The sequence below is a fragment of the Semicossyphus pulcher genome, unplaced genomic scaffold, assembly GCF_022749685.1.
Source record: "Semicossyphus pulcher isolate SPU_LCO1_2020_fin unplaced genomic scaffold, fSemPul1.0.p SCAF_15, whole genome shotgun sequence".
Classification (NCBI taxonomy): domain Eukaryota; kingdom Metazoa; phylum Chordata; class Actinopteri; order Labriformes; family Labridae; genus Semicossyphus; species Semicossyphus pulcher.
Window position 1 is genome coordinate 4,920,721 of NW_027211659.1, and position 25,623 is coordinate 4,946,343.

General features: G+C 41.9%; 1 protein-coding gene across 1 annotated transcript; it reads right to left on the bottom strand.

Moving 5' to 3' along the window:
- Nucleotides 1–422: 422 nt before the first annotated feature.
- Nucleotides 423–25,133, bottom strand: ints6 (integrator complex subunit 6). The gene is made up of 18 exons (XM_069662878.1): nt 24,710–25,133; nt 24,494–24,571; nt 23,432–23,581; nt 16,984–17,073; nt 15,100–15,283; nt 8,491–8,616; nt 8,010–8,161; nt 7,336–7,488; nt 5,924–6,056; nt 5,431–5,525; nt 5,213–5,323; nt 3,648–3,863; nt 3,251–3,377; nt 2,984–3,126; nt 2,711–2,891; nt 2,245–2,604; nt 1,661–1,754; nt 423–823 (listed from the first exon to the last, which is right to left on the bottom strand). Exons 1-18 carry the CDS (start codon nt 24,818–24,820, stop codon nt 730–732), a joined length of 2,598 nt encoding a protein of 865 aa, XP_069518979.1. The 5' UTR covers nt 24,821–25,133; the 3' UTR covers nt 423–729.
- Between the last annotated feature and the right edge of the window lie 490 nt (nt 25,134–25,623).

Sequence of the window (25,623 nt, forward strand, 5' to 3'; positions counted from 1 at the left end):
GTCAATCATAGGTTTGTTCTCCACAGCGGGAACAAACGAATTCTTAAGTTACTACTCAATAATATTAATTATCAGTCTGGTGGGTTAACCATACGTTTGACAAATTCAATACTTGAGCTAAGTCATACCTTTTTAAGAGCACAGCATTGGAGTGCTTCAGTTAGTGGAGTGTAGAAAGTAAATTTCAACAAGCAGAACGACATCCTCCCACAGAACAAAGCGCCAGAAATCAACAAGGAGGGAAAGTGGATTTAAAGGCATGAGGGAAGAAACGCGTTTCATCTCCGGTGGATCCCGTTTGACCCTGAGTTGGCTCACAAACAACCTGAACCCTTTCTTACACCGTCATCACAAAACAAGACTCAACATAACATCCAGGAGAAGTCCTGCACTCCCTTTGATTAGATCTTCCTCCCTCAGGGAAGGAGAATCATTCATCAGGACGGGTTCACAGATTGTGAAAAACCCTGCTTAAACCTTTAACGCATCACCTGTAGCAGCTTCCTCGCAACATCCAGGGTCATCACAGCCTTTAGTTCATCCCGTGTGCAAACCAACGTTACCATGTTTAATGCTGAGATAATGCAGAGAGTCGGCTGAGGAGCTGACAGTTCGAGGGCTGGATGCTGTCTTGTCTCCTGGTACAGGAGGAAGGGAGGGGGTTTCAGAAGGACGTGGAGAGTTGTCGGGTTCTTTATCAGTTCAGTTCAGTTCGGGAATGAGCCGGTCTCAGAGCGTTTCCACGTGGTTCATGGTAAGCGATCTGTTGTGGATTTCTTCAAGGAAGTTCTCCAGCTGCTCGATGAGAACACGCTTCTTGAACCTTTGAAAGAAACAGACGATAAAAACAGATGTTTAGCAAACTTTACCATCCATCCATCATCTATACCACACATCCTGCTCAGGGTCGCAGGGGGGGAGGCTGGAGCCTATCGCAGCTGTCATTGGGCGAGAGGTGGGGTTACACCTGCACTAGGACTGACACACAGCCACAACCTTTCAGGCTCACATTCCTACGGGCAATTTAGAGTCACCAATGAACCCAACGAGCTTTGGACTGTGGGAGGAAGCCGGAGTACCTGCAGGGAACCAACACATGCACAGGGAGCAAACTCCACACAGAAAGGCCCCCTTCGTCCGAACCAGGAACCTTCTAGCTGCGAGGCAACAGCGCTAACCTCTGCACCACCATGCAGCCCACTTTCAAAGTACCTTAACCGAAAATGTACCTCTAAAAAAGTTTACCTCACCATCTGAAGGATGCAAAATATAACAGGAGGGTTTCATTTCAAATTGTGAGATATTTTTGTTTACATGAGTTATTGTGTGGATGAAACAGCAGATTTTTCTAGGACTATATTTGGATTCAAACAATTCCTAAATTGTGAAAATATATAGTTATACAGTTAATAAGGATATTCTTTCTTTCTAGACTTCTGTTTTCCTTATTTTCATATTTCTGAAGAAGCTTTTGATCTTGTGCTGCTGATCGATACTCAAGGAGTTAGAATTTCTCCTTATTTGAGGAAAAGTTTTGCCTAACTAAAGATAAATGAACAATACAGGATTCCAAATGCTTCTATTCAAAGCTTATTTAAGATGGTAGCAGAAGGCTAATAACAGGGATGCTGTGACACCAAAGGAGGGTTGAACTCTGTACCTGGCCGCCTCTTTGATAATGTTTTGGAGGAAGATGAGTCGGGTGTCCAAAGTGCCCTGGATCTGCTTCAGCAGGAGGAAGATCTTCTCGTAGTCTGAAACAGAAAGAGTTTATCGTTTTGTTTCCAGACGAGCCGAGGAACATATTTTACTTCTCGATACGAACAGTAAAATGCAAACTTCAAACTTAATTCAGTCTTATTTTCAAGGTGTTTTGTTCAATTATTATTGATATGATAAAATCCAGAGCGATTTTAGAGAAAGAAGGGGAGGACAAACATTTCATGGAAGATTTTTTCTCTCTTGATCTTTGCTGAATCGAAACACAGTGTGAATAAAATAACAGTGGAACCTTGAAATAATATCAAAACAGTTAATATAATTACACGTAAGTAAAGCCGAGTTTTAAACCTTTAATCTTGTTTGGTAGTGAGCATAATGTCCACACCATCCTGAGTCTTCTTTTCTTCTTCTAATGATCTGAATTACATCCCTGACTTTCATTCATGGCTGCTTCTGTTTGCACACATTGCATACATTAACTTTTCTTTATCCCCATTTAAAGTTATTATATTTGCTACATACGCCTGCCAGGTTTTCTGATCTCCTTGTAGATGAGCGTCCTCAGCTCGTTGTTGACCTTCGTCGTCTCCGTGTGAATGTGCTTCTTCAGAGCCGTCGGCGACAGGTATCGAGGCGGCTGGTCGTCCACCAGCACCAGCTCCGCTCCTCCCTCGATGCCCGGCAGCAGCTCGCCCGCCTGGAGGGGCCCGTTCTCCTCCTCGTCCCCGAGCCGGAGATCCTGGAGGTCTGCGGCCGTGTGGTTCTCCTGGTGGTCATCGGGCCCTGACGGAAGATCCGACTCGGAGTCTGAGCTGTAGTGGTTCTGATCCAGGTGGTTGATGATCAGGTCCGGTTCAGGAGCTTCGTCATTCATGTCGATGTCTGCAGGTTCGGAGATTTAAAAAACAAATATGTAAGAATAAAAACTGCAGTCAAGAATGAGGACTTCAATATGATCAGTGATTGATTTGATCGTGTGAAATCTCACCTGATCGGGGGCTGGCAGGAGGTGTAACTGGAGGGGTGTAGGCCCGGCCCAGACGCAGCAGAGGGGACATGCAGCGACGTCTCTTAGGTCCTCCGCCTGTCATGTTGTTGCTGTCTCCCGGTCTCTTCCCCTTGTTCTGAGGGCCGGTCACAAACTCATCCGCCTCGTCGATCATCATGCCCTGAGGGAGGAGAGAGGAACATGGCGTTAGTAACATGCTTGTGTGTTACTCATTAAAGAGGCTTCGGCTTCAGGCTTGACAAGAGTCGGTACCTTCTTGTCCAGTTTGAAGGGGTTTCCGAATGTGTGCAGGCGTTTGGGCTGCTCTGGATCCGCGTCTCGAAGAGGCTGAGGAGCAGCTTTGAGGAAGTCTTGGTAGTTGCCCATCTGGGCAATTGGCACGCTGTGGAGCTGGTCTGCAAGGGAGAGAAGGATGCATCTATGGTTTGCATATTGTTTGGGTGCGGTTAAAAGGAATAACACACTCATGATCAGTCCCGACAGTGTGGGTGTTAGAAACAGCCTTGCACAGCGCCTTACCTGAGTCCTGCCCTCTGAGAGAACAGACACTGGTGTTGAGCAGGTTCCTCCTCATCCTGCTGAGCTGGTCCAGCAGGTGGCTGCGGGGGATGTCGTAAGGGTTCCTAAAGCTCTGCGGCTTCAGGCCCTGATGTGGACACAAGACAGAGAGGACTGTAAAGATGGTTTTCTGGTGATATAATGCTGTACTTTGGCCGTGACAGAGTGGATGCTGTCTGAGGGGGGTGACCATTTGTCAAATAGCTACATAAAAACCTTAATAAACACCTCAGGAGGATCAGAAGGGCACAGCAAATCTGAGCAAAAAGTCAGCTGTCCAATTAAAGACCCTATTGGTGCTAAATGTGCATCCTCAGAAGAACTTCATTTGGTAGATGAAAGGTTAATCCATCCTTACCTTGTTGAGCAGTGCCAGCTGGAAGCCCTGGAACTCTTTGGGGTTGAGCTCCATGGGCAGAGTGGGAGCGTCTCCCGAGAGACTCTGCAGCTGCTGGATGAAGTCTCTCCGCTGGGCCAGAGATATCCCTCCGCCCCGCCATCGCACCTTCATGCCGGCCTCTGGCGGAGGCTTCTTACCGATCGAAGCGATCAGGCGGTCGTACTCGATTTTTGACTGGAAATGTGGGAAAATCAGGAATAATGTTAGAATAAAGTAGAACCTGAAAACTTTTTTCTTCCATTGAAAATTTTAAATGCTAATTAATGTTTTCTTATGTACAAAGAAAATTCACAAGCAACAAAAAATAAAAATGTGTGTTTGGCTGTATTTTAAATAAAAAGGACCAAAAAATTAGAGAGGACAGAGGACAGTGTCCGAAACAAGGGAGGAGAGAGAGCAGACGACAAGCGGCAAGGGGCCGGGAGTGGGAGTCGAGCTCAGGGCCGCCGCATCGAGGACTGCAGCCTCCATACGTGTGTCGCCGATTCAACCACTGAGCTAAACCGACGCCCTCTTTGACCGTATTTAACACTAAGTTTGTTACCTGTTGGAGCCATTATTTGTTTTTTGTTAATCACTGTGACGAGCCACAGCAGAGCATTTAAGTGCAGTGCTAATTTGGCGCAGGTGTTGCGCACAGAGAGGTCTACGCCTGTGGGAAGAACATGGAAAGACAGGTGGTGTGTCTTTTTTTTCATGAAGTTGTTATATTTTGAGTGACAGCAGAGGATGCAAGGAGTTTTCTTTGGCACACCGGAGCCACGTGTTGAAATCAGACCGAACATTTGAACAGTGCGTCAACAACAACTATCAAAGCGCTCCTCTTAAACTCAAACCTCATACCTCATACGATTAACTCACCTCATCTTTAAATAACTCTCTCAAACATGAGTAAAAAGTGCATTTCGGGACGACTTTCCGCCTTGGATTGATGTGCTGCGGAGTAATTATAGCCGTGTTACCGCAGTAACTCTCCTCAGGGACTTTTGCTCTGCGCAGCGCGCTTCCACTGCAAGGACTAAAAGGACTAAAATAAATTCAGACAATATTTAACCCCCGAAAAAGAGCCTGCCCAGGGGGTAGTATTTACTGTCAGTGCAGGAACTTTGAAGTGGAGTTTTTAGAGCTGCAATTTAAAAATCTAAAGCCATGAACTGGTAGGGTTGTTGCTTGTCTTCTGTGATTCCACACATCAACAGAGTTGCAAAAGAAAGATGGCATATGAAAGATGGAGCGACCACAAACTCCAGAGTCTCTTGAGTCTTTATGTGAAGGTACTGTGGTTAAAAATGAATCTTACTGCAGCAGGACAGCGTGTTTAAGACCAACTAATACCCATAACTGCACCAGTGTTCATAATAATGAATGAAAGGTTTATCTTTTTTTGAACAGCAATGGACCTCTATGACACAGAGGGACAGAGCGAGGTTGGTTTGCGTTAAAATTAACAATATCCCAATAGTCATCCTGAAGGTGAAGACGCCCAGCCCTACAAACACATCCAGACACACAGATTTCCTCACCTGTTGGCTGAGTTTCTTCAGGTAGGAGACCACGCTGTAGCTCAGGCCGTACTCCATGTTGTCTGCCAGCAGGTTTGGTGCTCCCATGATCCTCAGAGCCTTCCTCAGGGACTGCGGAGAGAGAACACAGCAATAAGACCGGAGCATCGTCTCTCATTGTCCTCATAAGTCAATCAGAAGAAGTTAAGAGCTGAAGAATGAGGAACACTTCTCCTTACCCCGATGTAATAAGGAGGCATGGTCTTCAGGTAGTTCTCAAAGGACTGCCGCCATTTGATGGTGGGCTTGAACTTGTGCACTTTGATCAAGTCATCTGAAAGGAAGAAATCTAATTAATATAGACTAATAAATTACATTCATCCGTATAAAACAAATACCCCAAGACGTCCTCTGAAATTTCTCTCCTGCATAACAAATTATATCACACTTTTGAGTGATAAATTCTATTTTCTCGAGTCTTAAATAAAGAATTTCTTAACAGTCCTTCAGTATTTCTTTATAAAGCTGTTTTCTCACATATTAAACCACTTTGTATTAACTGCCCAGCCCGAAGACAAAGAATTTGAGTACACAAAACTGGTGCTAAAGACTTCACAATAAATCCCTAAGCTTCTAAAATAACGGGGCATCACCAGGAGTTTACAGAAACACATACAGTGACAGTAAAAAGGAAAGAAAATGCCACATGTGACGCGGATCAATCGGTCTTACCCAGAAGTGGCAGAAGAACGGGGTAGTTGTAGGGCATCACAAACAGGTTGACACAGTTCAGAGCTGTGCTGGCCTTCAGGTAGCCGAAGGGTTGGCCCAGGTCACTGTACTTGGCACTGTTACAGACAAACACCTAAACGACAGACATAAAGGTCGCTGATTAAAAGTTCGTATTTCACACAAACTAAAATACACAACCTACGGAAATTTGGGTTAACTGCTTTTTGTAAAGTAGCTTGTTTAATTTAATTACTGCTGGTTTATTTCTTTACGATTGTAAACATGATCTGTAGCCGTCTACGTCTCCAGAAACATGTTTATCAAATGCTGGACCAAGTGGGTAAAATATGTGAGGCCCTTATGGCATCATTTTGTGGAGGTATTGAGTGAATTTCTCTTATATTTTTTCCTTCAATCTGGAAAATGTGTGGATAACAGGGGAATAAAACTGCTTTGTATTGCTGTAATGTAATATATATACTGTCGGCCCAATATAAAGAATAAAAAAAACATGATCTGTAGCCTGAGCCAAGCATCACTAAAACATACATTTAATGCTGAAAAGTCTGAACTCCCTCTATTAAAAGAAAACTGCACTTTCAACGCTCCCTCAGGGACTTGTGTTCACCTCAACCGACCTCCGCTAAGTAGGACACAGCGATTGGTAGCTGTGCATTTCTTGTAGTAACATTAAGGAAGCATTTCCATCGATGAATTTAACTGCCTGCTTTTGTAGAGCAAAAGGTGACTAAAAGTTTAGGATGTACGGCAAAAAACAGACTTGTGGGCGGAGTGAAAAATGGAGGAAAACGTTACTTATTTCTCAGCCTCAGATGTACTTACACCTAGCTGCTCTTGTGCTAAAATTAGCATGCTAACATACCGTGAGTTAGCATTTTATAAAACGGTCTTACTCACAGTTTTAGCTATTGTGGGTTGTATTTTTTTAATAACATTTTCTATTCTATTGGAAATACAAAAATACAGAAGTGTAAAATAACATGTTGCTGTAAAATGAGCATCCCCAGGGACCCTACTCACATGACAACAAGAACAAAACATTAGCCCTTATACACTGCCAGTTCAAGGCGAAATTATTACGCCTCTGTTACGTTCCGTCTTCTACTTATGTAGAATGGTGGGGCGAAGTCGCTCTCCTTCTATGCCGGCATCGGAGTTAGTAACGGAGGCGAAACAGCGTCAGTGTAAACAGCGGAGCCGGCAAGGCGGAACAGCGCCGTGTGTGTATTTGAAGCATGTGTTGTTTGTTTACACCTCGCGCACGTTTTGCTTGTAATGCTATGTAACAACACAAGGTTGCATGACGGCGGAGCTTCGTTACGGCGCTGAGGCGGCACCGCAGTGTAAAAAGGGCTATTGTCTCTGTGTTGTATTTTTATATGCTGCCGTACCTGCCAGCAGGTGTGCGGGGACTTCCTCTCCAAAATGTACTGAGTGAGAGGCGAGGGCTCCAGCTCGTACTTGTCGAAGGGAACCTTGTCGATCACCATCGGCTCTGAGTCCAAACAGGAGAAGCGAACATGGGGGTGGGCTGAGCGGGGCGGCTGGGTGGGGGCACAGAGGGAGAGGTTAATACTGTTATAATCCACATTCACATCCCCCTACTGTAAAAATCACAGTCATTCAAAAAAGAAACAGGAAACATATAATGTATACTGCCAGACTAGACACATACATTGTCTATATCTGTTATTATTATATTGAAATTGTAAATAAACCTTACGCCTAAGAAGAGGAGCATTAAGTCCCTCGTGATGCTGCCTGTAAGATGTACCTTTGTTTGTTATATTGTGCAATATGCGGCCCATGTAAATTTATTATGTTCACTTCTTCCCCTTTTTGCTTGAACATTGTTGTGGGAACTGTCTGACCTTTTGGTGTTGAACGTCCATGTAACAAACCAATGCTCTTTTTATGCTTGTGACTATTTCTTTCCCTATTATTTTATCTGTATTATACATTAACTTTGTTATGGACACAAATGTTTGAAATACAATCTTTGTAAAGTTTAGTATGATTGATGATAATTCTGCTGTTGCTCTGGGTCATGAGTAAGTGTTCTTACCAGTGTGGGGGAGTTCTGGTCCGGCCAGAAGGCCTCGGGGATGGGCCAGTGACCGATGGGGACACCGGTTTTAGGGTTGGGTCTTACGTAGATGAGCTTGTGACAGCAATGCCAGGGCTGCGGCCCGGACTTCAACGCCTCAGCTGGGGCATCTGCACAGACACAAGCAGCAGAGAGGAAGCTGACTTCAATCACACACAGGAAGGTGTTTTGTAACATAGGAAAACAACAACATGATGAACTGTAGCAGTGTGTGGGCAGTTAAAATCTGAAGGTGGGGGTTTACACAGCGACATCCACCAGCTGTTTATGAATAACATTAAAGAAAAGCTCAGAGGGGATTTAAAAAGAACAGTGAGTGGGAGACGGCAGAGAGACTCTCTTCTAATCAAACAGACGCATAAGATGTTGAATGAATCTTTTACAAATTAATCAAAGAGTCATGAGTTAATTTGAAATCAGACAAACAGATGTTTCTTACCTTCTAACGGAGGAGGATCGGGCCCAGTCTTCTCGAAGTTGATCACCACTCCGCTTTGGATTTTCTGCACCAGAGACTCCAAACACTGATTCAACATGCGCTGAGAGAACACGCTGTAGGAACGGCCTGCGACACACAAACAAAAGACCTTAAAGTGTGACTACATTAAACACCGTGCTGTGTGTGTAGAGTTTAACAGCTTCAAATAAACAGAAAAAACGCATCCTTTAAAATCTGTTTGGGTTTAGTTTTCAAATGTTTCAAGTCTGCTGCCATTCATTTTTTTAACCACTAGGGGGCAGTGGAACAAGCTAAATAAACAGCATACTGTACCCACATATTGTAAAAGTTAAAAGGTTTTATAGTTCATCAGAACACGTCCATCATCACCATTTATTGTTCATTTGGAATCTAGTTTCTAACCACCTGAGAACAATCTTAGAATTTCATTTAGCAGACGCTTTTGTTGCAAGCGACGTATTTCTGAGAGTTAATACAACAAAAGCAGCGATCAAGACAGGACGAGACAAAGTCACTAAGTGCCAACAAACAGCTGCAAGTGCGATCGGACACAGGAGCCGACAGGCAGTGCACAGGTTGTATAGAAGCTTTCCACCTGTTGTGTCCCTCCTCTTTGCTTGCTGTGTTTTCCTTGCTCCAGGTAATTAAGGGAGGAACTCTAAAAGACTGGCAAGATCTCGTCACTCTCTTCCCCGGCCTGCACACTGACTCCGTCCTTGTTTTGTAGCTTTCCATTTCCCACTCATACACACACACTCACCACCAGGCACACAGACACTGCAGGCACACCGACTTGCTGACAAACTTATGATATTGTAGTATTTATTAAAATAGTTTTTGCTGACTGTGCGTGGTCTGCTACATACTATTAAGCCAGGCTGTGACAACACCAACAAGGTCAATGGCATCATCATCATGAATATCCTGAACAACATCAACAATATCCTCAATATCATCATCATCGATTTCATCATATTCAATAGCATCAACAGCATTAAGCGAGAGGTGTTCATGAAAGAGCAGGGCCTTTAGCTTCTTCTTAAAGGAGGAAAAGGACTGTGGGAACCTCTCCTACTGAAATTGAAATTGAAGCAGGTTTTTCAGACCCGGGACGACCCGCTTATAGATGCCGATTGTCTCTTTTCCCATTGCCAGTGGAGTATCCTCCTGCCGGCCTCTTTTCTGCTGCGTCACCGTCTCACGTCACAAACGCGCCCGAAACAGGGTAAGCAAACAGTGAAGATGTTACGGTGGTTAGGTCTTTATTGTATCTATTACTCATCCAGTCTGTTCATTAAAATCGGTGTTTGAACGCTGCTCGGACGGAGACGAGAGGAATTTGTCTACTTTGCTCCCTGTGCCAATCCTGACGATAGTCAAAAACAATTCAAATCAGACCTTTTTCACAATTTGCAAAACAAATAGATAAATGTGATCTATTTCCACTGCTGCTGCACTACACGCAGCTAAAGTGTCTTCTTTTCAGCCCCTAATATCCTCATATATGTTGATTTTTTAGAACGTTTTCTACTTCCTTTTTCCCCCGTCTTTCTGTTCATTTGTTCATTTTATTTTTGTTTGTTTTATTTCTGCTTTGGTAACGTCTGATCGTCCTAAAGCTCCATGTTTTGTATGTGTTGCACTGTGTTTTACTTGGACTGTCTTCACATTTTCTCACAATTTAAAAAAAATAAAAGAGCCAGGGCGAATAAACAATTTAAAAGCCTTTACCACCTGATGCAGATAGTATCGTGCATCCCTACTTCTTGCTTGTGGACTGAAATAAATTCTGCGAAGCCCTTTGACATGTATCTTGATATCCCTTACTATTAATCTGATGCATTTGGATCTCATAAGAATCACATCCACCTTAAATTGATCACATCAGACCTTTCTGAGGATCAGTTACGTACGTTTGCACATTGCTTCCTGGTGAGACAAAATGAAGAATTTATAACAAAGCAAAACACCTTCAGGTATTTTACTTAACTTAAAACAAGATCCAAAATGCTGCAAGCCGTCAGAACCTAAACCTTCTGTTTGAATAATCATCCATCCTGAAAATACTCCGCGTGATACTGTTTGAATGTAGAGTACTATCAGATTACAACACCGCCTTGCCTGACTGCAGGGACAGTGCATTTCAAGTGCTCGCTACTTAACACTATACTCATCTTAATGGAGCGGCATCAGTCCTTAGTAGATTTTACTGGCATTCAAAGCAGGTACATTTGCATGAAATTGAGCTCCAAGGCTGCGAATCTGCTTCAGCCCCAGCATCAGTCACCGGGCAGTGAAGGTCACATGATTAAAGATCATGAATCAGACACACCGTCTTACACAGCGACAGCTGATTAGTCTAATTCAGCCTTCTGGTGGTTTACCGCCTCCAACTTGACCTCTAATGACCTTGTTTTGCACCCATTCACTCGCTCATTTCAATAGGCCGTGGCTTTGTGTCAGGTCTGCCATCAGCAGTAATGGACAGGCAGCATGTACTGTAGACTGTCACTGACAATGGAGCTGTGTCATGATCTGCATTCAGCACCACTGACACAGAGCTTTGGTGCGCCCTGTTCTGTGTGAGTGTGAATGTGTGGTTGTGTGTTAATCTTAACCTGCCATCAGCATCGTTCTAGTCTGTTCCTCCTGCCGGCTGCTTCCACAACCAGGCAGCATGAGGACTGGAAGCTGGACAGAGATGCCAGTAATAGGAAATGCCTCCGATAGGGCCCGAAATGTGGCATCGGGTATCAGCTAGTACTACAGCCGGTGCACCGATCTGATACTATATTCTTTTAGCCCCTTCCTCTCCAAACTAGAAGCCTACACAGCAACATATTATCCCTGCCACTAGCAACTATTATTTTAGCGCAGCAAAGAAGAACTGTTTCTTTTAATTTGTCATGCTGAGACAGCAAACGGCAACACTGAGGTGCTAGCAGAGTGTAACTCTAGGACTCCCTCTCTCTCTCTCACACAGTCACTTAATGTTACAGTAACATTAAGCCTCTGATTCTGACTTTATGCATCACATTAACAAACACTAGACGGTCTGTTTACATTGCACATTATCTCTATATTTCACACTGTCAGCTGTTTTCACTCTTGCACCTTCCTGCACAGCTGTACCCCTCGTCTACAACTCTTACTGTACATATTAAATACAGGTTATGTAGGGTTTATTTAAGACTTTTTTTTCCTTTGGCTATTTTGCCTTTATTGGATGGGAGAGCTGAAGATCGACAGGACATATGGGGAGAAAAAAGTGGCGAATGACACGCAGCAAAGTGCCGAGGGCAGGAGACGAGCCTGCGGCCGCAGCGTCAAGGACTGTGGCCTCTGTATACGGGACGCCTGCGCTACCAACTGAGCTAAACCAGCACCCTTATAATACAGTTTTTATTGTTTATTTCATTACATTTATGTTACTTGGCAGTAGGAGTGTTGCTGTTACTTGCTTTCTACTTCTTATCTTATCACCAAATCACCAAAAAGTCCTCGTATGTGTGAACCCAGTCGGTAATAAACCCTGATTCAGATTCTGATCTTTTAAGCTAGCAAAATGTCAACAATAGGTGTTTTTCTATCACAACTTATGAGGCTGTTTTTATTAGAATATAATGCACAGATAAAAAACAGCTGGTAAAAACACAAAGTAAAGCAGTTTGATGGTAAAAATCAGCGTGCTTGGACGCTCTTTACCAGACAAAGGAGGTCTGAAGGGGCAGGAGGCTGAGCTGCAGCTAACGTTAGCCTAGCTAGGATAGCCAGGCTATACAACAATAATAGCAATTATTTAGTAGTGAAAATCTGCCTGTAGCTGTTGTAGCATGTATGTATACTGTTTTTATCTCACATGTATCGGAGGAGTGCTTGGTATCTGCCAACACTCAAGTCTAGGTATCAGAATTGGTTCCAGGAAGGAAACAATGGTATAGACAGATCTCTATCGGGGTTTGACTTATTGCACTGCTGACGGGGGACTACAGATAAAAAAATCATTGTCTTGAGAGCCCTTTTTCAGGACTGCGAGTGTCGTAAAACTTTCTGTACAGGGCGGGAAAATCTGGGCTTTTTATCTTTCATCAACAATAACTCGTGAAGTGCACTTGAGAGTAGCACTTAACCCCTCCACAGCAGCTCCAGCAGACCTGCTCGCTGGTTAAAATAACTGTTTGTACTGGGTTGTTCCGCTCCGACTAACAAACCTGTAAACACAAGCAACTCTGAAGCTGAGCAGCGCGTTGCTGAGACAGAGCTCGAGGGTGTCCCTCATCAGAGTGAGAAAACAGCTGCCAAGGCTCTCCTCTCTCTCTCTCTCTCTCTCTATCACCGAGTTTCCCCCCTAAAAACACTAAACAAGAACATTATTCTTCTCCTCTTTGTATCGACAGAGATGATTCATCAGCTGTTGCTACAGAATGCATTTAACAAACAGCTATTTTGATCTAGTGTTATAAATACTTTGAGCTTGTCCCAGCATGTTCCGGCAGGCTCTGCTGTAGAAATTAGGCTTGTGTCACTCCCCGGAGGAGAGTGTCTATTATGTTACTCCAAAATAAGGTTATAATGACACCCATTAACAAACAAATGGATGTATGAAGTAAATACATTATGATGACATTATGACTTTATGAATGATAGCTGACATATTGTGGCGCACAGAACCAGAACAGCTGCCTGTAAAAGAAGGTTAAAAGACTTTGCAATCTTTACTGCGGTTACATTTACATACACTTTATAAATACGGCAGACACAAAGCTAATTTCTGTGAATATGTTTCTACATTTTTGGATTATATTTTATGTATGGGCTACATTCAGGAAGTGCTTTGTATTAGAGATAGACCGATATGGTTTTTTCAGGGCCGATACCGATACCGATTATTAGTAGTCAAGGAGGCCGATAACCGATATTTGGAGCCGATATTCATTTGCAGTAAAAGTTAAAATATTGGCGTCAAAATTTTGAATAATAGAAACTCCAACACTTAACTTTGTTTAAATGCCTTTAAGCATATGTTTATTAAACAAACAAAAAGCGCAGGGAGTTCCCAGGGTCAGCAGCATCTCTTATAAAGGTAACTGAAAATGTAAATGAATAAATAAATAAATAAATAACTTCCTAAAGTTTTATTAAGTAAATAAAACAAAGTTAAATAAAATTTGCAAAGAAATGAACTCTTATCGCCCATCAGATTTAAAAAACAAACAAAAAAATGTTTTTAATTAAAAAAAATATTTATATATGCGATATGCGTCAAAATGCCGAATATCGGCACAGATAATCGGCCCAGCCGATAATCGGTCTATCCCTACTTTGTATGACTGTTTTGCCCCAAAGGAATATTTGCACATATATGATACATTAGCAAAAAGAAATCCTTCCTCTTTGTTTGGAGATAAAAGTATGTTTTTTAAATTAAGCTCAGGATAAAATCCATGATGGTTTTACTTGTTTTGAAAAAAAAGAAATGCTGTTTATTTACTACTTTCATAATGTCTGAAGACTTAAAGCTACAGTACGCAACAATATAACACATTTGGATCATTGCATTTCCCTATATCAGAAAAATCTTAAATTGAAATGAAGTTGATTGCTGATCTGTGACTGTGAGCGCCCCTTTGTATTTAGTTTGTTAAAGAATTCCTCCGGTCTGAATCAAACAACCAATCAGAATTAGCATTCCACACAACTAGCCAATCACAGCGACTCTAGTGTAATCTGGCTTCCACGTGACTCGTGTCAGCAGCGCCAGCAGAGGTTGTGTCAGTCAGGAGCTACTGCAACTCGAGGTAAATTTCCTGTACTGCCTTTGCTGACATCGGCCGGCTAAAGAAGCAAGAAGAAGGATGACTTCGGAGGAGAAAAAAGCTACAAAGAGAGCCCTAAATAAAAAGAGGGATCAGACGAGTTGGAGTGTAACGGTAGCTCTTACGGTCACAGCTAACGGTAGCGGTAAGCTCCAAGACTTAGAGGTAAAAAGATGGTCCACACCAGGGCTCATAGCTATAATGATAACTTTAGGAGTATTTGTACATTGAGAAGTGTACTTTTCGGAATAAACAGCATCCCTCCTCTCTCTCTCTCTCCTTGTCTCGGTGCTGCAGAGACAGACGGCTGCGCGGCACACGCCAGGTGCAAAATGCGCATGCATGTTTGGTGTAGCGGAGTGATACAGAGAGGCAGAATGTTCATATTGCTTACTGCCACTTTAAATATTGAAATATTGACGGAAAGAATAGTCATTGTAACAGAGGCAGAGATATCCTGTAGGTCAAACACTAAAAACACTTTGATGCAAATGTCATTTCCTGCCCGTTCGTCTGTCTCTTCCCCTGTTTTACTTCAGGTTTTCTGCTAAATATTCAAAGCCTAAAGCCGAACAACAAAACACGCCTGATATGTTCTCAGACTTGGCAAAGCTTCTCCGCAGCTACAGACGACATTATACCAACTGTTTCAAAGCTAAGTAGAACTCCTCAAGACAAGTAAACTGACCTTTATGTTTAAAACCTTTTTCAGAAATGCACTTTATCAACATTTATTACAAATGAACCAAACACCAGCTGCTTCTCTGCCTACCTCCAGTGACCTCACACATGGGGGTGATGGGAGAATCGTCCGGCGGGACGCCACCGAGGGGCTCGGGCTCCACCGAAGCGTTGCCGGGGATCCGCAGCACCAGAGCGAACAGACGCTGGTCCCAGCGGAAGGGCTCCTTGGTCAGCTCGCTACCCGGCAGCGGGGTGGTCAGAGGCAGATGGAGCTGCAAGGCGCAGGAAATAAATAGAGATTTAGTATTGATGACAGAATGAAGCATGAATCATAACTAGACACAATGTGTGAGTCTTGGACAAGTAATGATTTATTTATGCACCGAGTGACGACAGAGAATATACACCAAGACGGCTCTCCCTTTAATATCTGTTGATTTTCTACATTTTCAAAAACAGATTTGGATCTCACAGTTTTTAAATAGAGCTTGCAGAAAAATTTACTACATAAATAACATATTGCTTTCATATATAAATATAAAATTAAATGTTCTGTCACAAAGATTTAATTCAAATTGCCCAATCTTAGTCTCGGTCGTCAGCGACACAAAAGCAGTTTGGTAACGAAACAACAACAATTAACTCTTCAAAACATTTAAGCAGACGCCCACTGCCAACCCAAGTGCTATTAAAAGATGTTTTTAGTGTTGATGCATCATCCTTTCACAGTAACAGGCTTCTCTCCATCACACTGCTCTGCAGAAACAGATTCCACTTCATTTTCTTTTTCAGGGTTTTTCTGAGACTCTAAAATAACTCAGTCAGAGGAGCTGCAATTTTAACTTGTAACTTGCACCCCGGTCTGAACAAGCACAAGTCTGGAATTATAACTGAGGCCATAAATTAGAGCGTGGCTGCAGAATTGAGGATTTAATAGTATGTGTTTGACCTTCACAAGTTATTCCTTTTCAAGCTACAAAACTGACTACAAGGCTTAATAAGAGACCTCTCAGACTCACAGGGAGAGGCAGCAGAAATGTTCAACATGGATGACAGAGAAAAACTTCCAAACCCAAGAAAGGGTTTCAAGGCAGAATAATCAATACAAATAATTGTTTGCTTGAAAAGGCAATGATTCATTCATGATGTATTTGTCCTTTATAAGCTAATGGAAGATAGTTGGGATTTTGTTGGCCACAAAAAACTTGACAACCCTTTCTTTTAAGCGGTATTAACTATTTATAGATACTCTGAAATATATCAAACAAATGGAAGCTTAGCGTTAGCTCGTGCAGGACACGTCAGTCATACGCCCCAGCTGTAATCAGCTGATTGAATCGTCATCACTAATCAATAAAGCACCAATCACAGCCGCTTCTCACAACAAGGCGGCCCCTTTAAATGCAACTTCCTTCTCACTCATCCCTGCCACACCAATGCTGCTGCTGCTGCTGCTGCTGCTGCTGGCGATGCTTTGCCTCATCCACCCCAGCCTCCTCATTTTAAGTCTGAAGCCTTTTGCCACGCTGTATATCCGGAGGGGCAAGCCGTAGCATGCTGCTCTGTTAACCCAGGGAGCAACCAAAGAGCGGAGCCGTCAACGCCAACTGTGTTTCCATTTGGGAATAAACGGTTAAATCTATGACGAGTGTTCCTGAATGAATTATCAATAATAAAGATATCTCTCATTGCAATCTTTACCAGCATCACAGTTTGTATCTAACTTCTAAATTAAATTTATGCAAGTTTGAATAGTTTACAGTAAAAGAAAGGTTAGAGGGTGGGACTGTTTTGCTCGGAGGAAGCTGAAACATTAAAAAATAAAATGTTTTTAGCCTCCACTGTGCTCCATATTAGGAAGAGTTTGATAAAGTAACAGTTGTGTTAAGGAAAACATCGTCTTTATGTTTGCCGAGTTATCATCCACCTAAGCAGGAACCACCGCTAAGGCCTGTGTAGATTTCTGACCGACCTCGTCTTGGACTCCACCGGTGCTGGTCAGCTTGTTCCCGTCACTGATGGTGATTATGATGGCGGGTTCGAGGAAGAAGGGGTTCCTTCCCTACAGAGAAAGAAAAATGAGACGTTTAAACGATTAATTGCACAACATCAAGAGCACATAATCTTGTGGGCATTTATAGAATCCAAGAGAACAAATTAATGCAGGAATTAGGCTCCTGAATATTTATAGCACTTGAAAATCTAAGGCGTAAATGAGCACAGATAATGTGTCATTATATAGATAACTTACAGGGGATCTATTTTAAGTCAGTGGGAGTGTGAAAGAGAGTCCCTAAACTCCAGGGAGTAATAAAAAGAAACAGTAGGAGAACAGTCTTTAGTGCAGAGTGACTACATCTTTACATCTGAGACCTGTGTTAGCGTGTCTGCAGTATATGGCAGAGAGCATTACCTGAGGATCTACTTAAAGACCTCTTTTTCTGCTAGACCCCACAGTATTTCACGACAGCAGCCCTCCACACGGATAAACTGAAAGTGGAGCAGCACATTTATCACCATGCCTCAGCCCGGTGGGATCTCCACAGAGGCCGGAGAATAACTTGGTGAGTTAACAGCGTAAAACCTCAACGCGGGCCGACATGTCCTGTCAGCAAACAGTCAGCACAGTGGACCCCACTGCAGAGTCACACACGGGCTTCATGAACACCTTCCTGTTTCTGACAGCGGTGCGATTATTAATGGATGCGGCCCCGCTCGGTGTGGACTCTACCTGTAGGCTGTGGTTTCTGCTGAATGATGGATCTGTCCACTTTCACAAACAGCACAAAGTAAACAGAGCAGGACAGCGTCAAGATCCTCTCCACTGTAGGGATCCATTAAAACCTGATGTTTCTCCGTCCTCACTAAATTCCCTTTACAACGAGCGCTTTTTTAGCATGCTAATGAGCCGGCGATGAGGCTAAACTTGCCAGACGAGTGATGATTTCATCCGTGTCACATCAGCTCACTTAGCTGTTACTGTTGCTATGCAATTAGGCGTCTGTCATGAGGGGGCTGAAATAAAGCCAAAGACAGCTATTAAAATTAGATTTTGGGACATTACATCAGTCCACAGCGAGGACACAAAGCAGCAGCCGGCTCGGTTAATATTATATTTTCCATTTAAGTCCGACAGGCTAATGTATTATTACTTGTAGAGCTGAAACAATAACAAGAGAATTATCATAAACTTTTTCTGCTTCTTTCTTTGGGTTGAATTTAACAAAGAAAATGACAATCACTGGTTCTTCAGACTGTGCGACAGCTCACTGAATAACTTTAGGTAACATAAGAGAGAAAAAAGCAGCCAGTTCATGAGAGTAACTGATAGTAACTTATTCAACAAATAAATAATAATATTGATAATAATTGGTAATGGCAGCCTGATTTCTTCTAAGGAGCTGAAATAAAGCCAAAAGCAGCTACTAAAATTAGATTTTGGGACATTACATCAGTCCACTCCGGTGACACAAAGCAGCCGGCTCTGTTGCTATATTTTCCATTTAAGTCCGACAGGCGAATGTGTTATTACGTGAAGAGCTGAAACAGAGAAAGTGCCAAACAATCACAGGTTCTGTCTGTTATGTCACAGCCAACTGAATAACTTTAGATGTTTGGTAATATAACAGAGGAGAATAAAAAGCCAGCTCGTGATCGTAACTTTGGGCTGAAGGAAAATGAAAGGGACCTTTTTTAAAGTGAAGTCAGACAGAGCAAACGATTTACTGCGAAAATAAACTAAATAGGACTATGAAGGTTAGATACGGGGACGGATCATTTTAATCACAGGTCAGTTTATTATGTTCAGATTCACTGCTTCTAGTGGATATTTGCTTCTTGTCTTTATCATTTATTAATTTAGTATTTTTTCCTATCCTTTTTGGTTGTAGTGTTTTAACATTGGGCTGCATGTTTGTATGACAGACGCAATTTAAATCAAGTTTTGTCGAATATGAAAGCAGACTGAAACTTGAAATACAAAACATCGTTCTTTAGGTCATCGGAAAATACTTTTTTTTTTAGCATTTACTGACATGTCAGTCTAAATAATCCAAACAGTAGTCAGTATTAAAAACTATAAAAAAGTACAGCCTCAATTTTGTGAGGGAGCTGAAAAAAAGCAGAAGGTACCTTGAAATTACTTTACATTATGAAAGTATTATTGTGCATAGAGCTGAAGCGACAACAGAAAAATGGTCATAAACTTCTCTAACGACTGATCGTTTGAAACTTCAAAAACACCAAATATTCCCCAGTTCTAATGTATCAAACGTGAAGATATGCTTCTTTAGTTGAAGTTTCAGTCATATTGGTGTAATTTGGTTTTGGTAAGTTCTACTTTTTGTTGGGCTGCATGTTTGTATAATAGCTGCAATTTAAATCAAGTTAAATCCTCCAACATGAAAGCAAAATAAATGCCTTTAGAAACAACAAACGAAACATCAGTCTTTAAGATACAGGAAAATACTTTTTTTTTTTTTTGTGTTTACTGACATGTTGGACGACAATATTAAGTGAGAAAATAATCCAAACAGTAATCTATAATAACAACTATAAAAAGTACAGCCTCAGCTTTTGAAATTAGTTTACATTATCACAGTAAATTATCGTGCACAGAGCTGAAGCGACAACAGAAAAACTTCTCTGATGATAAATTGTTAAAAGTCAAATTTTTAAGGCTGAATGCCAAAGATTTTTCTGGTTCATCAAATGTGAAGATATGCCTCTTTTTTTTCTAGAAATGTTTCATTTTTATTGCTGGATTTTGTAATTTCATTTTTTGTTTTAGCCACTTTTGGCCGTGCTGTTTTCATGTTGCTCTGAGAAGCGCTTTAGCCTGCATGTTTGTATAAAGCATGTTATAAATAAAGTTGAGTTTGTCTTATCTGATTACGGGATAGCAAACTTTAGATTTAAGAGTATTTACAGAACAAGGGAAATGAGATTGGCTACTTTTCAGTATGTTTTGATACATTTTAGGCGATGCTCAAAAGAGAAAATAATCAACATATAAACCAGTAATTAAGCTAACTGTAAATTGCAGACAGTGTGCAGTCAAACAGCTGGATCTCTGGTCAGCTAACCCAACGTCGGACTGATGTAGATCCATTAAAGCCGTGTTTATCACCCCTGCTGACAAGGTTAACTTACAACCCAACATCCCCGGTCATATCATTTCCTCGCTCCCATCCTCCCCCGTCCTCTCCCTCCTCTGCCCTTTCATTGCTCTCTTAATGAAACTGTGATCAGTGTCAGGATTACCCGCTGGCTGTCTCGCTCTCTACCTCCATGCTCCTCTTCATCTCCCAGGGGAGAGCCATCTCAGATGCCTGGCAACCTGGAGGGTTCTTTGTTAGTGTAGCGAGCAGCACTCCAGGGCAATATTAACTCCCCCCACAGCCTAACTCCCCTTTGTTTTCTCCCTCTCTACCCCGCTGAACGTCTCACTCACAAGAATGAAAAATCAAAGTCGACTTTCTTTATGAATTAAAGGGGAAAAGAAAAGCAGACATATTGACTTATTATAATGGACACTTCAAACACAAAGCCAGTCGATCACAAGCTACTGCATCACTTTGCTTCGGCTTTGATTTACAGCTGCTGAAGCTAACTGACAGAAAGTGTGTGTAGTCTTTGGAGCCATGATGAAGGCTTCCTCACACATACCGGGGAGTCGCACTCGATAAGGTGGCAGACACCTTTGTCCAAGTTCAGAGGAAATTAGGTTTATCAGCAACATCTGCACCACTTGTCCTGCTTTAAATCAGATGACCGAGGGTGCTTATAAAAGATGGTATGTGCAGATTCCCCTGGATCAATATAAGTGAAAAAGTCAGGAACATAATCTGCTGATAAATTAATTTATGCAGGAACAATCTTGTTCCACTGCCCTTGAAAAATCTGTTGCAGCAAAGTGGTTCAGCCTCATATAAAGTAAACAAAAGCAGGAACAAGAGCGGCTCACAGGAGATGACGCGCACCAGTTAAGGACTAAAAAGTCTATTTTTTTAATTGATAGCAAAATTGTTTAACATTTCCTCCTTTTAGCTTCTCGACTTTGTCAAACACTTCTCAGTTTTGTGTGATTATAACCTGAATATCTTTGAGATTTGGGCTGTAAGTTAGACAATATTTAGACATCACGTTTGGCTAAGGAAAGCCGAAAAGGACATTTTCCATTATGTTCTGGTATTATAAAGACTAAAGGATTATTACATTCTTAAAGTTACAGGGAAAATTGTAAAATGCAGCCCTTTAAATATACTTCTTTTAAAAGGTATGAGCGAAATACATTAATTACTAGAATAACTGCAATGGTTATAATCTCAAAGTCAAGTTAGGGACAGAAGGCAGTGTGTCATCTATTATGAGGCCGACCTTATTTCAGTCCTGAATGGGCTCACAGGGGGAGAACTGGTCATTAAATTATAAACACAGTTAAATCAGCCTGTCATTAGAGGTCACTGGAGACCGCTGCAGGACAGAGTAACCTTGACCTCAGCACGTTGCTGTTTGTGCTCACAGGCCGTCCGTGACCGTATCACTGCTGCCAGCTTGACAGCATGGTCGGCATTTGACATTCAAACACCCCGAGAGTGCCTTGACATACATTATGTACGCTGTATGTATGTATGCGTTAACTGGATGGCAGGAATCACCCATTATGTACTCAGGAATTAATGCTAATTAAACATTTGCAGTTAGCCGCATCCTGCAGACTTACCTCCACACTGGAAATCAGGCGTCCAGATTATAAATCAACTACAAGCATGCAGACTCATCGAGCAGTCAAACTGGGTATGGACTAGCTTACGTTAATGACTATTCTGTTCGCCTGGCAGAAAACTGCAGCTCACTTCCAAGCAGAGAGAAAATCTTACTGTTGTTGTTTTCAAATGAGACTAATTCAGCACAGATCCACTTCTGTCGCTTTGTAACAGCAGAGAAAAGCATGATGAAAGAAAACTGTGTCATCTGTTGCAGATTAATTCTTATTTTATACTGTAAACAACCTCACAAAGCTTTTCCTTCAACAACTACCTTCCTCAGCTGGAAATCGGACCACAGAGACTCAAAGTGGTGATGTCATTAGGCGGCACATTTTGGAGCGGGGCCAGTCAAGCTGAATTAGTTACAGACTTTGTGGATTCGACGAATATTTGTTTTCCGTATTCAGCCGCAATGAATGGTAAGAGAATGCAGGTTTCCAGCTGCGAGTCGAATCTCTGCTGCTCAGCTGGAGGAAAGGAGTGTTTCAAATTCGGAAATTACAACTGATTTATGCAACAAAACGGAAATATCATCTAAAATTTTTGGTTTAAAGTTCAATTCTTATTCAGCTTTTCTTGAATATCCAAACATTCATGATTTTAGGAAGAGAGTATTTAAATAATTTAAAGATTTTCTGGGAAATAAATCTTTTTTTTTGCTCCTGAAGTGAACAGAAAAAAAGACTTAAACCTCAGCATCAAGAACATAAAATATAAGTTATATTTTTTTTACAAAAAGTTTGAGAATCTGCTCTTTAAAGCACAGCAGGCTGTGGCATTCGAACAAAACCTCTCCTCCACCTAGAAACTTTTAGCCCCTACTTTTGGTCTTCCAAGCAAAAAAGTAGTGCAGTCGAAAATCAGCAGCCCACTTATAAATCATACTTTCATTAAGGTTATAATGTTCTCTTTTTGTTTTATCCTTTTATAAGATGTTTCTTTAACGTTGTGGTCCTTTCAGAAGCTGAACTCTGAAATTATATTTTACTATTTTGTCAAGCCTTTTTATGCCGGAGATAAACCTAACATCAGAAACACCTCTCAGGGTAAAATCCAACAGCAACTTGGCTATAAAGTTGAATCAACACGTCTCTAAAAGTGTTAAATAAAACTGAACATTATTACCCTCATAAAGTCAGGATTTAAAGCAAATCTGTTGTATTAGAGTGCTCTACTTTCAGCTAGGTAGCGCTAATAAAATTACAAATTGAGAGCATACTTCACTTTTATACATACTTAAACTTTTTATCCATCTAAGGCTGTAGAAAATCCTCAATTTTAAATAAAACAAGCACTTTTAAATTAAAGCAAACTAAGCTCTAAAAATATTAGCATTAAGCTATCCATTATTTATAGCATAGTGGCAGTTTGTGATATAAAGTTTAGTCACCAGATCAATGGTAAAATCAATAAAGGTTACTCAAGAGAAAATAGAAGTTGTTTCTCTTCTCTTCACGTCTTGCTGCTGTTATGTTTGTGTCGTGAAAGTGTGTGGGGTCACAGTATGCAGGTGGTTGATGCTTGTAAGACTGGGGATAGGGGAAGGGGAGTTGGGAGTGGGTGAAGGGGGGTCTGTGGGGGCTATAAAGCAACTTTGTCATAACACTCTATAAACCTAAATTTCCTGTCTGCCTCTTCAGCGCTACATACCTGTCCATAGTTGTCTATCCCAGTCACTAATCTATTGAGATTGAGTAAATCAAAAGCGGTCCTCAAGGACTGGCCAATAGTTGTGAGTCCGGTTGCTTGGAGGTTCCTCAGCTCTGTCATGAATGTGGCATGGCTCTCTTTCCATCCAGCCTTTAATAAAAGAAAAACAAAACATTTTATTAACCTAAAAGCTGTAAAGATAGTTAAGCTCTCCACTGTTGTGACCACTTGACAACTTCTGTAGAAATAAATGGTAAACTTTAAAACTGCTGTAAGGAACTTTCAGTTTGCGCTGATTTTGGCACCCCCTGTGAACGAAGCCATACCTCTTATGCTTTTGCTGATATTGTCCTGTACATTCTTAAGTAACAAAAAATCTCATCCTGCTTCTTTAACAGTCATATGTATCCCTCACTTTAAAATGTTGCCATGGAAAATGTAAACAAAGGCAGCGTGCAGTTAACTGCTTCGTCTGACACCTACCCACCGCCAGCAGTTTCAGGCATTAGAAATAAATTTAGAAATAATCAGTGTTGTCGCTGATTGTCATGTTTGCTTTTATAAGTCATATAAAGTAATTAGGATTAATTTCAGTCTGTTTCATGACCAGTGAAAAACTCCTCACAGGAGCTTTAATGCTTTTATTTGTAGGATAAACATAAATATAGGTCGCTTCCTCTCTATCAAGGTAATAATTTGACAGCACAGCAGCCAGGATCTTGATCCGTTTCTGCCCGGGTTAGTGACTGTAAATTACAAACTCGCTAAAATAAAGTGACAATTTAGTCTAAACAAGTTAAGTTAGCTAGTCTGTCACCCCCTCCTCCCTCCTCTTCCTCCTCCTTCTCCCCCCAGATATCACCTCGCTGTATAAATAACACCCAGAGTTCCTTGCTGCTCACATTGAAACAAAATGTCGGCCATGTTTTAAAAGGGGTATGAAAGCTCCTCCTGAAGATTTTCTCTACACAATTGATGTAGTGATCACAACGTGGTGGAGCGATGGAGGGACAGTCAATCTGCGCAATGTAAAGCTGGACATGACCCGAAAACAAACTCTACCTTTATCCCGAACGGAACGTCTTCAAAATTTACCAACATATACCGGTCCCCTCGGCTGGCCGGATCTCTCCCTCTGAGCTGTGGAAATAGTAGAGAATTATTCACGGTTATCGAGAGATCAGGTTTGACAGGCGAGCTTGCAACAGTACAATGATGATCTGAACCGCAATCCCGCTCGGGATCTCCCAATATGAATGTGTCCCGTGGTTACAGTACCTTCATAAAAGTCTCAACAGCGCCTTTTGCTATGTCCAGATAGGTAGTGCCCAGATGGGTGCGCTGGTTCATTGAAGCGGACGTGTCTATCAGAAAAAGTAAAACGGGCATTGTGATGGTAATGACACGTTCTGCATGGACTTGGTGTCAGTACAACCGGCCAAAACGCAAAAAAAATCTTTTGTTCTCCTGCCGCCTGTATCACCTCTCAGCTAGCTAGCTAGCTGGCTAACTGTCTGTCTCACACATTCTTTCAAAAAAGTGTAAGAATAGTGAGTGTAGAAGCCCTTTCCGGGCAAACTAAACTAAAAACCTCACACCCTAGGGGCAGGTTATTGATTCACGAGGGATTTTGATAATTTTTACAATATTTTGCAAATATTCCTAAGTTTCATAGTAACAAAGTTCCCCCTCATAGTGAGTCCCTGCTTCTCCCTACACTGAATGCGCTGTGTCTTCGCCACTGGTTTTAATCAAAGCCCCACGCTTGGCCCCGCCTCCCAAGCGGTCTTTCAGCGTCACGTGCAAGAACACTCGCTTCCTATTGGCTGTGTGAAGCCACTCATTACCATATCCAAATTAGGCCAAAGCTGAGCGTCTCATGCGCATGCTTGCTTGCCCGAGAGGCAGGAATGCGAGGAAATATTCTGTACATGCATTATGCGTTTAAGAATGCAATATATGTGGCGACACCATGTTCTTCTGAGCATTTCCGTAGTTTATTTGAATACATATTGTTTTGGAAAGGACATCTGTCTGCCCTGAGAGCTGATTGCATAATCAACATTTACTTCATCCTATGAACGGGCGTGGGCTACTGTGAAGACAAACCCAGAAGACTATTGAAAGGAAACTGAAGGCAATAACAGACACTATCAAACAAAAAGCAGTGAAATATTAAACCAAGAATGCAA

Coding starts and splice junctions, on each gene's coding strand:
- ints6 (XM_069662878.1), bottom strand. CDS start 24,820: ATGCCCGTTTTACTTTTTCTGATAGACACGTCCGCTTCAATGAACCAG. Junction 8,617..15,099: donor CATGTGTGAGGTCACTGGAG/GTAGGCAGAGAA, acceptor TGTGTGTCGCAG/GCCGTTCCTACAGCGTGTTC. Junction 1,755..2,244: donor GATCAGAAAACCTGGCAGGC/GTATGTAGCAAA, acceptor TTTCTGTTTCAG/ACTACGAGAAGATCTTCCTC.